The following is a 15,913-nucleotide window of genomic DNA, read 5'->3' on the forward strand; positions in this document are numbered from 1 at the left end:
ACCTATGCAAGTGTAATGTCCAGTGTATATAGTATATGTGTAGTAAGCATTTCTGGTTCATTTCCAGGTCATGTTACTTGTACATCAGGTCAGGGTTGTGGGCAAACACACACCTAGTTAATAAAAAGTAAATAAAAGAAAAGCTCATAAAGCTACATACCGTTTTCCTTTGCAGGCTTTGTATTTTGGGAAGATGGAAAATAATAATGACATTCAGTCTAGGTAGGTATAAAGGCAGCTAATTTTTCTGGGTAGTGCTTTAGGAACGTGTGCCAGGAATCTGTTTACCAGTTAGAGTTATAAAATTATACTATTTATTTTTGCATCTGGGTTCCTGTATGTTCATATTTTGGCTGACTGCTGTAGTCCATAATTCATTACTGTAAGCAAGTGCTTAAACATGATGACACTGTTGATACACACAAAAAAGAAGGCATAAGGGAATCTATAGCCACAGACTTTTAAATAGGAATCAGAATATTAAAAGTTAGGAGAAAATAATGAAGAGTGTATTTTTTAGACGTTTACAAGTCAGTGCTGTCAGTGATGGGGAACTACTTCAGAATAAGGCACCAACTCTGCAGAAGGCAGACATTTCTTGTAGTGCATACTCTGGCCCTAAACCAGCAACACATTGTAGTAAAGCTTATTTTAAGAATAATGGATTAAAGTTGTGGGTCACAGAGTCCAAGCCCAAAGCAGTTAGTAGTCCTCTAAGTTTACTGCTGGTGAGATCCTGTTTCCATGTTTCCGAAATTAGAGTAGCTGTGACAGACCACCAAGTTTAAATAGCTTGGCGTGGAAGTTTTGTATTCTGAAGGTTGCTACAAATACCCCACTATACAGGTCATAACCTAAGCAAAAAGAGTGCAGTAAAAAAATTTTTGAGACATTTATTGTAAAGATTTGTAATTAATAAATGTGATAGTGGTAAATTGCTTCAAATAGTGTGAATTATGTGATGCAAGTTGCATTTTATATGATGCAAAAGTTGATTGTGTATATATTTTGCTTTGCAGGGGAAAATCTTCACATCTATTGAACCAGAGCATGACATCAATGATGTTTGCCTCTACCCAGATTCAGGTAACTGTGTACAAATTTATTAAGTAATACTGTAAATGATAAAGCATAATGAAGTTTAAGGCAAACCTTTCTGAATGTAGGTTATGTATTAATAGTATATATTAATGTCTGTACAAGGAAAGGGTCATCAGGCAGACCAAGTCGATATGATCCTATACCTTTCTGCATCCATAGTTACTTTGCAGTTATGATGTCCTCCCTCAAACTTCTTGGGGAAAAAATTAGCAGGCTAGAGGCAAAAGGCTGTAGTTACCTTGAAAACTGATGAAGACGGTGTAAGAAGATCTGAAGGATCCTAGTTAATATTTCATTTAGAACAGGTGTAATGTAGTAGGAATGGCTCCTTCCAGTTGAAACAGTGTAGAAAACATTAAGATATTCATCATACAGTTAAGTTTTGCAGTCCTGGTGAATGGGATATCCTGCTTGCAAGTAGCTTGCATCTGGCCTGAATTCTGGAACTAATACCTCCCTAGTGCCCTTTCTTAATTTCCTGTAACAGAGACATCAGTGGTGGAAGAGAGGCATCAGCTGATGCCATCTGAAGATCTTTTTTGTTACCTGGGTTTTTGCCCCCACAGCCCGCTGATCATTTTTACCCTTCCAGTTAATTGACCCATTGTTGTCAAGGGCCATCATTTAGGCAGCAGTCTGGAGTGGTTCTAGATTTTCTTAGACCTTAGCTCCCCCATGTAGTTCAGGTTCATGATGGAAAGGGTGTACATTGGGCTGACAGTGCAATTCATCCCTCCCTTTCATAAAGGGTATCTGGCAAGCAGTCTTGCCTTCCTGTCTTCATACATGGGTGGTGGGTTCTGTAGTCTGCACTTGGAAAATCCATCCCTCCCAGCCTTACCTCTGCAGTACCAGAGTTGTTATTGAACACCTGGTTGCATTCAGGTTAAGATCCAGGCTTCCATCTCCATATATTTCTTGCTGATTGCTGTTCACACTGTCTGGCAGTTCAGCCTGCTTCCAGAAGAAGAAGTATTCCACAGGGGAGTCTTTTTCCCTATTCATAGAATGTTAGTGATAGTTTATAATCAGTACTAGTTATTCTTATAGTGATGTTTTTAGAAAGAACAGCTGTGCAGATTGTGGAAAATGGAGCCCACATAAGGATTTCCAGTCTTTGCTTTTTCTGCCTTGGCCTGGAGCACCCTGAGGGCAGTCAGTAAATAAGCTAAGCTTCTCCAAGAGTCTGCAGCCTGTAAGAGGGCACATGTTTGGATGTCCTTCAAGGATGCATCTGCAGTCTTCACAAATGGGTTGTCCTGTCGTCAGGCAGCCCTTCGGTTGGCCGGATTCCAAAGTCTGGGTCTGGCTTCGGCTGGTGTCGCACTTCACCCGACGTTATTGCGGCAGTTCTTCGGGTATAAAGGCATCAGCCGACGCCATTTTCCTCCGTCTTTCTTGCCGCGTGGCGCCCGAAGCAGAAGCTGTTCGCAAGTGCCGGTCGGTCAGATCCAGAGATTACTACTACCGAATATTACTTCGAAGACTTCTAAAAAGCTAAGTACCCCGTTGGGGACTCTTTCTTGCCTCAGCCGATGTCAGAGAAAGTGAATAACTGTTTATCTTGTGAGAAACAAATACCTCATAAAGATTTCCACTCCTATTGCATACATTGTTTAGGCCCAGACCACGACGTAGCAGCTTGTCTAGCCTGTGCTTCTTTTAACCGACGGACGCTTAGACGTCGGTCGGAGTTTGCTGAACAGATTTTCGGCTCCGATTTTGCATATATTATGCCATCGGATCCTCCGACTACGCAAAGTACCAAAAAACGCAAAGAAAAGGATCGACACTCGCGGTCCACGGTTTCGGCCGAAACCGCGGTTAAGCAAACCACGAGTGTCTCTGTTTCGGCCGAAACCGAGCAAGCGGTTCTTTCTTCAGCCGAAATCATGCCTTCTACCGAGGCCTCTTCTAACCTGGTAGAAACGGCTTCTGAAATCCAACCTTCTGTTGCGGTTTCACAGGATTTATCAGATACCATTCCCCTGGATATTTCTACCCCTGCACGTGGAGCTGCTAGGCCTCCTGCAGCAATGTCTATTAAGGCCTTTGCCAGGGCTAAAGCAGCCAAAGCATCAAAAACGGTGCCTGCCAAGCCCCTCTCTCAGGCCCAGCACCAGCTCCCATATGCTTACTTTGGCTGAGGATCTCATCTCTTTAATTCGTGGAGCCCAGCCTCATCCAGACAGGGCCTCTCTCCCTCCTCCAGAAAAAAGGCCTAGAGCAGAGCCCCCTGAGCCAGTATCCACAGATGATTCCTCTGATGACTCAGATCATACAGACCTTCCTGAGGCTGCTTATTCTCCTTACGAAGACTCTGATGCTGAGGAGTCCATCCCTTCAGCCTCTCCTCCTGAGGAATTTTCCTTTGGGGAAACCTTGCATGCTATGAGGGAACAATTTCAGTGGCAGGGCCAAGATTTCTCAGACTTCAGAAAAAGGCTTAGGACCTTTCTTCATTTGCCACAGCATAGGCCTTTAGCTATAACTCCAGTACTTTCTGTTGTTGATGATGCATTTAATGATGCTTGCACTGCTCCTGATTCATTACCTCCGGCTCCTGCTAAGCCCGATAGGTTCTACAGGGTCCTGGACACTCATCACCATTTATATAAGGCTCCTTTTGCAGATCCAGAGACTATCTCCCAGGGTCCTAAAGCCGTAGCAGCTACTTCCACTAAAAACCCCCTCCCCTCTGAAAGGGAATCCAGGTCCTTAGAGAGATGGGGTAAAAAAGTTTACACCTCTGCTACTTTGTCAGCTAGAGCTTTGAACTGCCAATTTCATATGATTCAATACCAAGAGTTTATGCTTGACCAGTTGACTAAAAGCTGTCCTCTGAAGAATCTTTAGATAAGAAATATATTCAAGAAATGGTACATAACATACAGCAGGTTAGTAACCATTCTTTAAAATGTGGCTATGATGCACTGGAGGCTTCCTTTAGATCAGCCATGACTGGCACAGTTATCAGGAGGCATGCATGGCTGAAAGAACAGGCATTACCAGACCATGTCAAATCAAAGCTTTTGGATGCACCTATGGACAAGGTCAGTTTATTTGGTTCCCCTGCGCAACAGGTACTAAAAAAGATGGAAGAGAAAGCAAAATCTGTACAAACAGTGAAAGATTTCTTACAAGTTCAACCTCCAAGGTTTAGCAGGAACTGGCCCTCCAAGAATTGGTCCTTTCCAGACTCCTCTAGGACACAAAGAGGCAGGAATAGGCGCTCGAGAGGCAGAAACCAAACCAGGGGTGCCTACAGGGGACGCCAGTGGCAAGGTAACAACCAGCGAGGCACGGATGCAACCACCACCACTACAACAGCTCATTCACAGTGACTTGGCGGTGGCACCGCCTACCAGGGAACAACTAGAAGCACCCTTAGGTGGAAAGCTAACCTTATTTTCAAAGAACTGGCATTGCATCACAAGAGAAAAATGGATTTTGCAAACTATAGACCAAGGTTACAGGTTCCATTTCCATACTCTACCAAGCAAAAGAGGAATGCCAAACCTGCCATCTACTCAAAGGACAGAAGCTCTAAAGCAAATATCTCAATTACTAAGAATGAGAGCTGTGGAAAAGGTACCACCTTTGGAGCAAGGAAAGGGATTTTACTCCAGACACTTCCTGGTACCAAGAAAAGAAAACAAATGGAGGCCTATTCTAGACCTGTCCGCTTTAAACACATTCCTCATTGTTCCAAAATTCAAAATGCTGACCCTACAGCAGCTTCTTCCCATGCTGGGCAAGGAGTCTTGGCTGGTAACTCTAGATCTCAAGGAGGCATACCTGCACGTCCCCATAAGACCAATTTGCAGAAGATACCTCAGATTTCTTGCAGGATCAGAGCATTATCAATTCTCAGCATTGCCCTTTGGCTTATCTACTGCGCCCAGAGTGTTCACGAAATGCCTGGCATCAGTAATCGCTCATTGCAGACTTCAGGGGATTCAGATCTATCCCTACCTGGACGACTGCCTGATACAAGCGGACAACAAAATAAAACTAACAGAAGAACATAATCCTGGAGGCTCGAAGACCTTCAACAAGAAAGAATTATGCAGCAAAATGGAAAAGATATCTCACTTGGAGTACTGCAAAGGGGCAAGAAGTGGCACTGGTGAACATAGCCAACATCCTGGAGTACTTGGCAGAGCTCTTCCATACAGGCCTGTCCTACTCTTCCATCAAGATACATGCCTCAGCTATTTCAGCAGAATACAGCTTGGATCCTCCTGTCTTCTCGCATTCTCTGCTCAGACAGTTTCTGAGAGGAATTAAAAATGTGAAACCTCCCCGGAAACCTCCATTACCAGCATGGGACTTGAACTTTGTACTAGAAAAATTGACACTTCCCTCTTTCGAACCAGCAGCAACAGCAGAATTACAATACTTATCCTGGAAGACTGCATTCCTGCTGGCAATAACTTCAGCAAGAAGGGTCTCTGAACTACAGGCATTAATGGCAGTGCAACCCTTCCTGATCTTCCATCAAGATAGAGTGTCCATGAGAACAAATCCTACATTTATGCCTAAGGTGGTATCCAGAGTCTCTTTAAATCAGGCTATCCACCTTCCTACATTCTTCCCCAACCCACAGAACAGGGGAGAAAGGCTACTACATACCTTGGATGTGCATAGACAATTACGCTACTACCTGGACAGGACAAAAACCAATAGAAAAACTGACCATCTTCTGGTAGCATATGCAACAGGGAAGGAAGGAAAACCAATTTCAAAACAGACAATCTCCAAATGGATAGGAAATTGCATTAGATTTTGTTACTCCTATCATGGAAAGAAAACTCCAGAGAACATCAGGCTTCACTCCACAAGGGCTACAGCCACTACCACAGCTTTCTTACAAGGAGTGGCTACCAAGGACATTATAGAGGCTGCTACTTGGACCTCCGTGCATACATTTGCCAAGCATTATAATTTACCTTTATACTCTAGATCCCGAGCTGGTTTTGCCACTGCTGTTTTGCAAGGGATCCTAACTACACCATAATCTCTACTCATTCCTCCTCCCCTAGTTTAGCTATGGTATTCTACCCATTTGTGAAGACTGCAGATGCATCCTTGAAGGACATAGTACAGTTTTGTACCTACCATAAATGTAGATGTCCGATAGGAATGCATCTGCAGTCAGGATTACCCTCCCTCCTTCCCCTCTGAGGTACTCCTAGGGTATTTGCCAGCCTTCAGCTAGCTTGGGGGGGATCTATTATGGTGTATTTGTTTGTATATATGTACATACATGCTTATTTTGTGTGTTTGCTCTCTACTATTTGGAAACTTTGGCATTTATCCAAATTTAGCCATCCAAGAGGGCACCTGGCATCTGGGGCAAGAAACACTGAGGAAAATGGCGTCGGCTGATGCCTTTATACCCGAAGAACTGCCGCAATGACGTCGGGTGAAGTGCGACACCAGCCGAAGCCAGACCCAGACTTTGGAATCCGGCCGACCGAAGGGCTGCCTGACGACAGGACAACCCATTTGTGAAGACTGCAGATGCATTCCTATCGGACATCTACATTTATGGTAGGTACAAAACTGTACTTTCTCTACTGCCATGGTGTCAGCTAAGACCTCTGGGAACGTTCCTCCATATACATTCAGAAAAGCGACATGAGAAGTAGTGATGGAAAACTGGAGACAGTCTGACAGATGTTAGTGGTTTCCACTAGGTTAAGCGACACCAAGTGCAGCAAGGCACCTTGATGGCTGTGGGCTTCAGAGTGGATCTCAGAGGCCTCTGGCATGAATGTTGTGCAGGGCATCACACATTCAGCTTCTAGAATGTTATTCTGGACCAAAGCTGCCTTGACATTGGCAGACTTTGAGGCCTCTGCCAGCATCTACTTTGTATTTAATCAGGGGGGAGGTTGGCATCCCCTTAGTCTTAGCTCATGAGGAGGTTCCTGTAACCTGGAAGAATGTCTCTGTCACCAACATGTAAATTGAGACCCCAGTGGTGGTTCATAGAGAAATACCGAAGTAGAAATCAACACGAGTCTAGAGAATGCTGTCAGGCCCATTCGAGATACAGAGCCTTCATGGGCTTGTCAGAGCCAGGAGCTGTAGCTGTGCCTCCAGTCATAAATGTCCTGAAGGATGCCTTAACTAATGCATCTTTGGAGCTGGATCTCACCCCCCCCCCCCACACACACACACACACACACACACACACACATTTGAACAAAGCCTAATTGGTTTTACTAGATCCAGGATTCCTACAAGTTCCTTTATAAGAACACACTGTGGTTAGTGCAGCTGTGGTGACCCTGGATTCCTGCAAGGCATTTTCTTTACCTCTTTCCAGGAACTCCAGTCCCACTTGAAAGGCAGAACAGGATTCCTGGCAACTTTCGGATACAAAGTCGATATTACTGCTACCCTGGCATTCAGAGTTATAAACTGAAAAACCCATACGCTGAAATACCAGCAGTCCTTGCTTAAGAAGAATAGGTTGAAAGTAGATGGGATTACAGATGAGGATATTTATGAGGTGATGCTGGAATTATGTGACCTATCAGCCCATGTTGTAAAGCACTTAGAAAAGTATGGAGTATATGATGCATTATGCAAGTCAGGAGCAACAGGATTAGTTCTTCTGAAATATGTCTGGCTGAGTACATTTGGTAAAGAACTCCTGCCTGGATCTTCTGTAGAAGGTGTCTTTAAAAGATTACTGGAGAAAGACAAGTCAGTCCATGCAGTCAGAAAAACAGCTTTTTCATTCACATAGGTTCAGTACAAATTGCCCCTTTAAGACTTGATTTGTCTCTCCCAGGCAAAACAAGAAAGAGGTCCAGATACATGAAAAATGCCAAGCAAAGTCCAAGGAGAAGTCCAAGGACCAACAGGGCCATGGCTTCCAGAAGGAGCAGCCATGATTCAGCCAGGCTGTCTCCCCCTTCTCAAAATCCCACCCCAGCTTTCCCCACACCCACACCTGGACCACCTTCCCCTTCCACGTCCGTGAAGAGTAAGAGGACATCTAAGACTGTTTGTGAGAGAGTTAGGAGACCAACACTTCAAACCTGTGGGTCCTGAACATCTTGAGATAAGGCTACAGACTATAGTTTCAAGCAGACCAAAGTTTGGGGGTGTTCCCCAATATCAAAAGATGAGGTAACCCTGATCCCACCTATACTCAAGGATATTCTGGCCCAAGTGGGCTGTAAATGAGTACCAGAGGGGGAAAGAAAACGCAAGTTTGTGTTCAGGGCTCTTCTGTGTGACCAGAAGAGAAGGCACACCAAGACTTATTTTGGATCTCACAAGACTAAACAAGTTCTTAATTATTCCAGAATTGAAAATGGTGATCCTACAAGGCCTTTTTGCAATTCTTACCCCCCTAATGCTTTCCTGGTCAGTATAGACATAAAAGATGCCTACTCTCATATTCCCATTGCCAAGGCCCACAGGAAGTTCTTACTGTTTCAGTCTGGGGGAAGGTCCTTTCCAGTTTATCTCCTTGCCCTTTAGATTTTTAACTGAACTCCAGGGTATTTGCAGAGTTCCTGGTTGTAGTAATAGCCATTTGCAGGGCAGTATAAGAGGCATCTACATTTATCCCTACCTAGAGGACTGCTTGAATCTAGTAGCCTTCATGGAGGAGATTCAGAAGACCTTGGATTTCATGACTGAATGCTTTCAAAGCCTGATACACTCACCCTGTCGCACACTCATACTCTCTGACTGTGTTTCTCTTGTCAGTCTGCCATAGCTGAACTTGATCCCATCAAACAAGGTGGTATTTGTAGGAGCACTGCTGAACTGAAAGTAGTAGAGGGGCTTTCTCCACAATTACAAGAAGCTCTGTCTGGCCCATTCCTTCCAGACAACCCCAGAAAAAGACATTATTACAGCAAGGGGATTTCTCAGTATTCTGGGGTACATGACATGCATCTTGAGTACTCATGGTCCCACTGGCAAGACTACATATGAAGAACTTGCACTGGTGCTTGAAGAATGTATGGTGTCAACATCCCCAGCCACTGGAATCTGTTACTTCAGTTGTAACACCCATAAAGAATAACTTTCATGGTGAAGATACAGGTACAGTTTAGTTTAGGGATATATTTCAAACTAACAGATGGAACTCTGGCACTTACTACAAATTCCTTGGATTTCACTGGGTGGGGGGGGGTGAGGGTCATTGAAACTCCAGAGCTCTCCAGACAACAGCAAGAGAAAGAAATATCAGCTGTTATCTTGACACTAAAAGCTTTAAAACAGGTTTGGGCAGAAAAGATGCTCCCAAGTCCTTAATTAGCAGTGAGTATGGTGGGGTACTCATTTTTATTCATACTAGGCAGATTGGCACTCACAGGAGTCTGACATGACTTTCAGGGCAGCCAACATCCCATCACAAGAGACTCTGTTGGCTGACAGGCTGACCAGATCTAAGGAAGAACCCAAACAAATGGTTGATGAGTAGGGAATTTTTTTGTTTTTGACCAACAAGTGTAGTGCATCAGAAATAGACCTTTTTTACTTCTTTAAGAAACAGTTGAGAAAGTTTTACTACACAGCAGCATCTCCAACGGCCTTGGATGTCTTTTTGTGAATCTTGTACCACTGGTCCTTAGGATGTCTTAGAAGATGAAGGAAGGGAAGCCAGAAGTCCTATTTACAGCCTTCTTTGGCCTGGTTATCTATCATTAGTTCTCTCTCCTGCTGAGAACAGACTCAAAAATGCAGACCTTCTTTAAACATAGATGTATATGTATATATTTAACATTTACACATCTTTATTAAAAGTCGCATTTTAATTATGAGTATGCATATAAACATCAATAGAAAAGAAATCAAATTGTTATAGTTTCCATTGTTTTCGTTATGCCGATTACATTTTTTTCTTTAACAATTTTCATTCATTCCAGCTTTACGGAAGTTGCTCAATTTCTGCCTTTCCTTAAACCTAATTACTCCTTCATTCATTCTATAAAAGTTACTCTTTCTTTTTTATAAAGATGCCACCTCCATTTCTTTAGTCTACTTTACAATTTTCAGTTCTTCTTTTACACTTAGTTTAGATTCTGATTTCCACTTTCTAGTTATTTCTTTTTTTGTCAGCCAGTAACATTGAATTTAATAAGTCCTATTTCTAAGCAATTTAGATGTTCGAAATAGTCATTCCCTTAGTTACAACCATTTTTCTCCCAACATTTTTTTTGTCTAAGAACTATGTATAGAATTTTTAAAATATCCCAACTCTTTACATTCCCAAACCCCTGTTCCCTATTAACACACTGTTCCTCATTTTTCCATTATTCATTGTCTACCTCAGGAAAAATCCTTTGACATCTGCTAGTAAAAAATACCTGTGCAAACAGTTTCATGCAAAAAATCGTAAACCCTCTGGATTTTGTTTCATACATGAGAGCTTTACAAATTTCTTTCCATTCATTGCTCCTTCGTTAAATTGCCTTTTCATTAGTTTTTCCCAATCTTTCTCAACCACTTCTGATCGATTCTTATAATTATTACTTATCCAAAACCTGGCTCTGTTTATGTAATAATCCAGGCTGGACCTTCTTCAAGATTCCTAACTTAACTACCCTGTTTTCTTTTTCTCTTCATCTTCCCTACCCAAACTCTTAGCTTTCAGTTTTCACTGTAACATTATTTATTCTACTTCTTAGCTCTCATCTCATTAAATCCCTTTAAGACTTAATATTTCCTACCAGGTTTTTCTTCCCTTTCCCTTCCCTTTCCATCCTCATTCCTTTATCTTTTTATATTTACACTATTTTATAATCCCAGTGTTTCACTCAGACCTTGCTTTGCTCTCTTACCATTGCTTTCTGTATACTTCACTTCCTTTCCTATCAACTCAATCTCTTTTTTCCCTCTCATGTGCATTGTTCATAGTGACTTCTCATAATACTCATTAAAATGTGTTTTCCTCATCTAAAATCCTGTAGTCTGCAACAACTGTTTTTTTATAAATATTAATTCTTGTACACTTTTATGTAATTTGCTGTATCTGAAGCTTTTCTCCCTAGACCTCTGCTGAAAACTGGTACTTTTTGACCCAGTTGGACTTTTTGTGTAAACAAATGTAAATAAACAAATATGCAGAGGTTTATATACCGTAACAAGTATCCCTTTTAAACAGCAGAGTCTGTTCTAAACTCCATTAAAAAAACTGTACCCAAGATGGTCTTTCACTTAGCACTTCCCTGTACTTTTTTTTTGCCTGTATTCCGTTATCAGTCCCTGATAAAGAAGACCATGTCTAACTCACAGTCCAAGTTTCTGCTTAGCTTCATCCTACTGTAACACATTTCTTTCCCAAGTTATTTATTCCCAGTACCTTGACTCCATTGCTAATTTTCAACAGAGAATTTAATTTTCAACAGAGAATTCCGGTTCCCTCCTGCCAGTTTTCTGCACTTATATTCCAGACATAACTATTGGTAAAATCTCTTTTCTCCATTCCTGAACTGGCTTAGTTATTAGAATACTTCCTTCTACTTTATAAATATAGTATTCTGTATGGTCATTAATATTTTACTTAACGACTTGCATCCAAAATCGTAGTCGTACTTTATCTCTTGAATTCATCCAGTTTCATCATCCCTTTTCCACTCTGATTTTTAACTTTCTGCTCGAGTTATGAGCCTTAAGTGCTTAGCTCTAAAGTAACCCTTAGATCGGGTAAGCCTAAACTATCTTGTTCTGTGGGGACAAACAACATATCCCACCTTACTCTTGCCCTCCTCCCTCCTAAATAAATTCCATCAGCACTTTATTCACTAATTCTCATTTGATTGATAAAACTATGCCTGAGCTTAAGGGTACTAAAAACATTTTCGCTGCTTCTGTGTTACTATCCACATCCAAAGTTATGAGTTTCCACATTCTTAGTTCTGGTGTTCTTGTTTTGTTTATTCCCACGTATCCTTAGCTGCCATACAAAATTCTTTTTAATCCATTCACCTGAGTACTTCATTGTGTCATGCCTCCATAAGTATGGGTATTGCTAAAGCAATTCATGCCCAGGTAAATTATTTACCACTACAAGTCTGTGTTTTGTCTTTGTTTATTTTATATCCTGATAATACTTGAAACTTTCTCAAAATGTTCTACAACACTGACCTCCAAGATAGCTGTACATTGAAACCGTCTCAAAATGTTCTACAACACTGACCTCCAAGATAGCTGCACATTGAGTAACAGCTTAAATCTGGCTCTGTGACGGTGTGAAAACAGAAATGCAACACAGAAGGCCAGTGGACTTTTGTGTTTATGGGTAAATTTCAGTAACTGGCTAGTAAGTGTACTGTCTGCCAGGGAAAATGAAGTACAGAGCACCTGATAAAAAAAAAAAATCAGTTACAAAAAGTGAGGAAGAAACAGAGTGGGGAAAGTTCTGTCGCTGTTCAGCAAAAAGCAATGCAAACTCCAGACATGACTTCAATGACAAACAGGAAGGTATAACACAATTACACGCAGACCTGGTTAAAATAAATGAAACACTGATGGAATGTGTCAAAACAAACAAAGGCTGAAAAAATGGAAGAAGCTTTAAACAGATATTCAGATGAGGTGATAAAGTTGCAAAAGTCAGAGGTTGAAATGAAGAAAAGGCTTACTGAATATGAGACTGCTCAGGAAGAGATGTTTCAGAAAATAATAGGATTAAAGGACAGACCACATAAGGAAAACCTGAGATTTTCAGCTGAACCAGAGAAGCTGGAAAGAACAGACTGCATTAATTTTATGAAAGTACAAATAAGCAACTGGACTGCTACTCCACAGAAAGAGTTGTTGGTTGAAAGGGTACATTGTGTGTATGATCCAAACCAAAACCTGGCTATGACAAAGTAACCTAGGCCTTTAATACTAAAGATGCAATTCTGCCAGCAGAAGGAGTTGAGTCTGACAAAACTATGGCAGAAGTACAAAATACTAAAAGTGGGAGACAGCAAAATGTTTGTGGAGAACGATTACTGATTGTACACCAGGCAGAAGATGAAGAAATTCATCCCACTATTCAGGGAATGTTGAGACACAAGTGTGAGATTTAAACTGCTGTACCCAGCTGTCTTCAAGGTATTTTTCCCTGGTGGGACAAAATCATTTTTTTTTTTTTTTTTTGACGAATGCATGCAAAGAAGGAAATGCAAAAGCTTGCCCAATAAAAAGCAAGCTGTGAAACAGAAAGAGATTCTACTTCTTGTTCCTCTGGTAATAAAGACCACAGAGAGACTGTGCCAGTAAAACGTTTTCCACTGTTTCAACAGAAAATGTTGGAGAAGAAAGGGAGCATGAGTGTTGACTAGAAAAATCGAGAGTATGTTGAAATGAAGCGGAGATAGGATTTGGGAAATGTAATAAAACCAGTAACTCAGTATGAGATTATAGTGCAATAATTATATTTGTGAAATATGACAGAGCAAGAAAATCTGGAAATATTCAACTTTTTTCAGAATATGTTGGACTTGTGGGGAACTCTAATGACATGGAATAGGGCATGTACTTTAATGTTCAGAAAAATGCTTTGGGGGGAGGGGAGAAAGTTAAATGTAAGTAAAGAGAACACTTTTGTTCTTACTAGTACTATTTTGTGTATATGGTTTACTTTGCATGCTTTAAAGTAATGTTTTCTCAGTTATTTTTTCATGTGTAATGGAGGTTGTAAATAAGTCCTTTCTCTCTCTTTTCTTCTTCAGTTTTAAGAAATGTAGGCACTGCAGTGTAAAAAAAAGCCTGGTTAAAAGAGCATGGCAAAAGAAAAATTAATGTGCTTTTTTTTCCTCATTCTTGCATGAGGGAATGACCGGATTAAGGACCTTAGAGTGATTTAGTAACAAGTTTTGAAAGAAAGCAAGTAAATGAAAAGGAATACTGACTACTATGAGCCTTTTTCTAGCAAACAAATGTATGCTGAGTAGCAGTTCTGTATCTGGCACTCATGTCTCAGTGGAAACAGTCTAATAAAGAAAAAAATGACTGTTTCTCATGTCTCCATAGAGGCAATGTAATAATGAGAATTTGATTACAGTCTGCTGGTGAGTGATTGGCTGGGGGATACTGACTATGAAATAATGTTCTGTGAAAGCATTCAGTGGTTTTCCCAGCTGGGAGGGCTGTAAAGATGAGACAAAACCAGTTAGCACTTAGTAGATGCACAGGCTGCACCATGCGCCTTAGCATGGATAACCTTTTTTTTTTAGGTAAACTCCAATTTGAATTTGACTGTCAGTTAGGGACATTTGTTCCTGTTAGGAGGGTAAAACTTTAATATTTGAAGATGTACATAGTTTTGTTATGTTTTAATAGGTTTTAGGGGGGTATTTTTTTTTGTTTGAGGGCTTTCGATAAAACAAAAAAATGTAAGATGTGACATAAGTTCAAATAGCTATGACACTAAACTATATAAAAGTTCAACCTGCCAGGCAGTGTATGCATGTAACACAAAAGCTGGAACTAGATATTTAACAAAACAAGGTGCTATACATAAAAGGTGGGAAAAATAAAATAAAATGAAGATGTGAATTTGGTAAAAAAGATTTTCAGGATGGTTATTCAGCGGAATATCTGGGACAAAGGGAAAGAGAAGTACTTGTATTAATTTCAAGAGGAGTTCTAATTGTGATAGAAGAGACTAAAAAGATAATAATGGCAGCTTTGTAGTGCTAAGGGGCTACTGGGAAGGGAAGAGGATTACAATGGCATGTATTTATATTCCACCTAAAACTGCCATAATGTAGTTTAAGAAAATTCTGAGAGAAATGATCAGTTTTCAGCAAGGAATATTACTTCTAGGTGGGGACTGGTATTTGATTTGCTGCAGTGAATGTGCCTGGGAGGCCCAGAAGGAAAAGTATAACAAAGGAGGGTAGATTTTTGACGAAATTTATGAAAATATTTGGCATGGAAGATGTGAATTCATTAATAAGAGTTTGGAGTGAATTTACATATTTTCCAAGGTATAAAAACTGGGCTAGGCTAGACAGAATTTATATTTCACAGGAGCATGTGCATTTGATTGAGTGTTTTGATACTACGCACCCAATAACTATTTCAGATCATGCGTCAAATAACTAAAATAAAAAAAAACAGGGTAATGAAATAAAAATGAGACAACAGCACTTTCCCACTTATCTGTTGAAAAGAGGAATTTAAGGAATGGGTAGTGGAGATTATTCAGGAGCTGTTAGAGAGGGTAGGGTGGAAATAAAAGAAAGGGAGCTATAGTTAAGAAGCAACAAAAATGATTTAGAGAGACTGAGAAATGTTAAGTATTGCAGAATGGGGGGGGGGGATCTCACAGAACAAAAAGAGGATCAACTGCATAGTGCTAAGCAGAAAATAAGGGATTACCTCAATAATATACACAAATTTAGAAAGATTCCTGTTAAGCAACTGTTTTTTTTTTTATGATAACACTAGAGCACAGAAACTTTTAGCACAACAACTCTGCAACAGAAAGTAGAAAGGGCTGCTGCCAGGCTTAGGGAGCATATAACAAGGAAGGTAACAAGATCCTGTAGAAGTATTAGAAATATTTCAGAAATTCTATGAAAATCTGTGTAAAGCAGAGAAATATGGAAATCAAGAAAAGATACAAATGGAAATGTTTATGGAAGAATTAAATATGCCAAGGTTAGAGGCAGATGAGGCTCAATTACTAACAGGATAGGAGGAGATGAGATAAAAAAAAATTATGATGTATAACCAATCTACAGGAAAATACCAAGGAGTAGATGGTATTCGTGTGGAAATTTGGAAGCCATGAGAGAAAAAACTAGTAAAGATATGGAAAGTTTTGTTTAAT

The 15,913-nt window shown here is 40.6% G+C and overlaps 1 protein-coding gene across 1 annotated transcript in view; it reads left to right on the forward strand.

The window, feature by feature from the left end:
* Positions 1-15,913, forward strand: part of NOL10 (nucleolar protein 10) — a 1,716,803-nt gene that overhangs the window by 811,667 nt on the left and 889,223 nt on the right. The window contains exon 12 of the mRNA XM_044079305.1: positions 1,020-1,086. Within this exon, the coding sequence (XP_043935240.1) occupies positions 1,020-1,086 (67 nt within the window). The remainder of the gene's footprint in view (positions 1-1,019; positions 1,087-15,913) is intronic.

Source organism: Protopterus annectens, chromosome 1.part1, assembly GCF_019279795.1.
Source record: "Protopterus annectens isolate FY-2018-M chromosome 1.part1, PAN1.0, whole genome shotgun sequence".
Classification (NCBI taxonomy): domain Eukaryota; kingdom Metazoa; phylum Chordata; order Ceratodontiformes; family Protopteridae; genus Protopterus; species Protopterus annectens.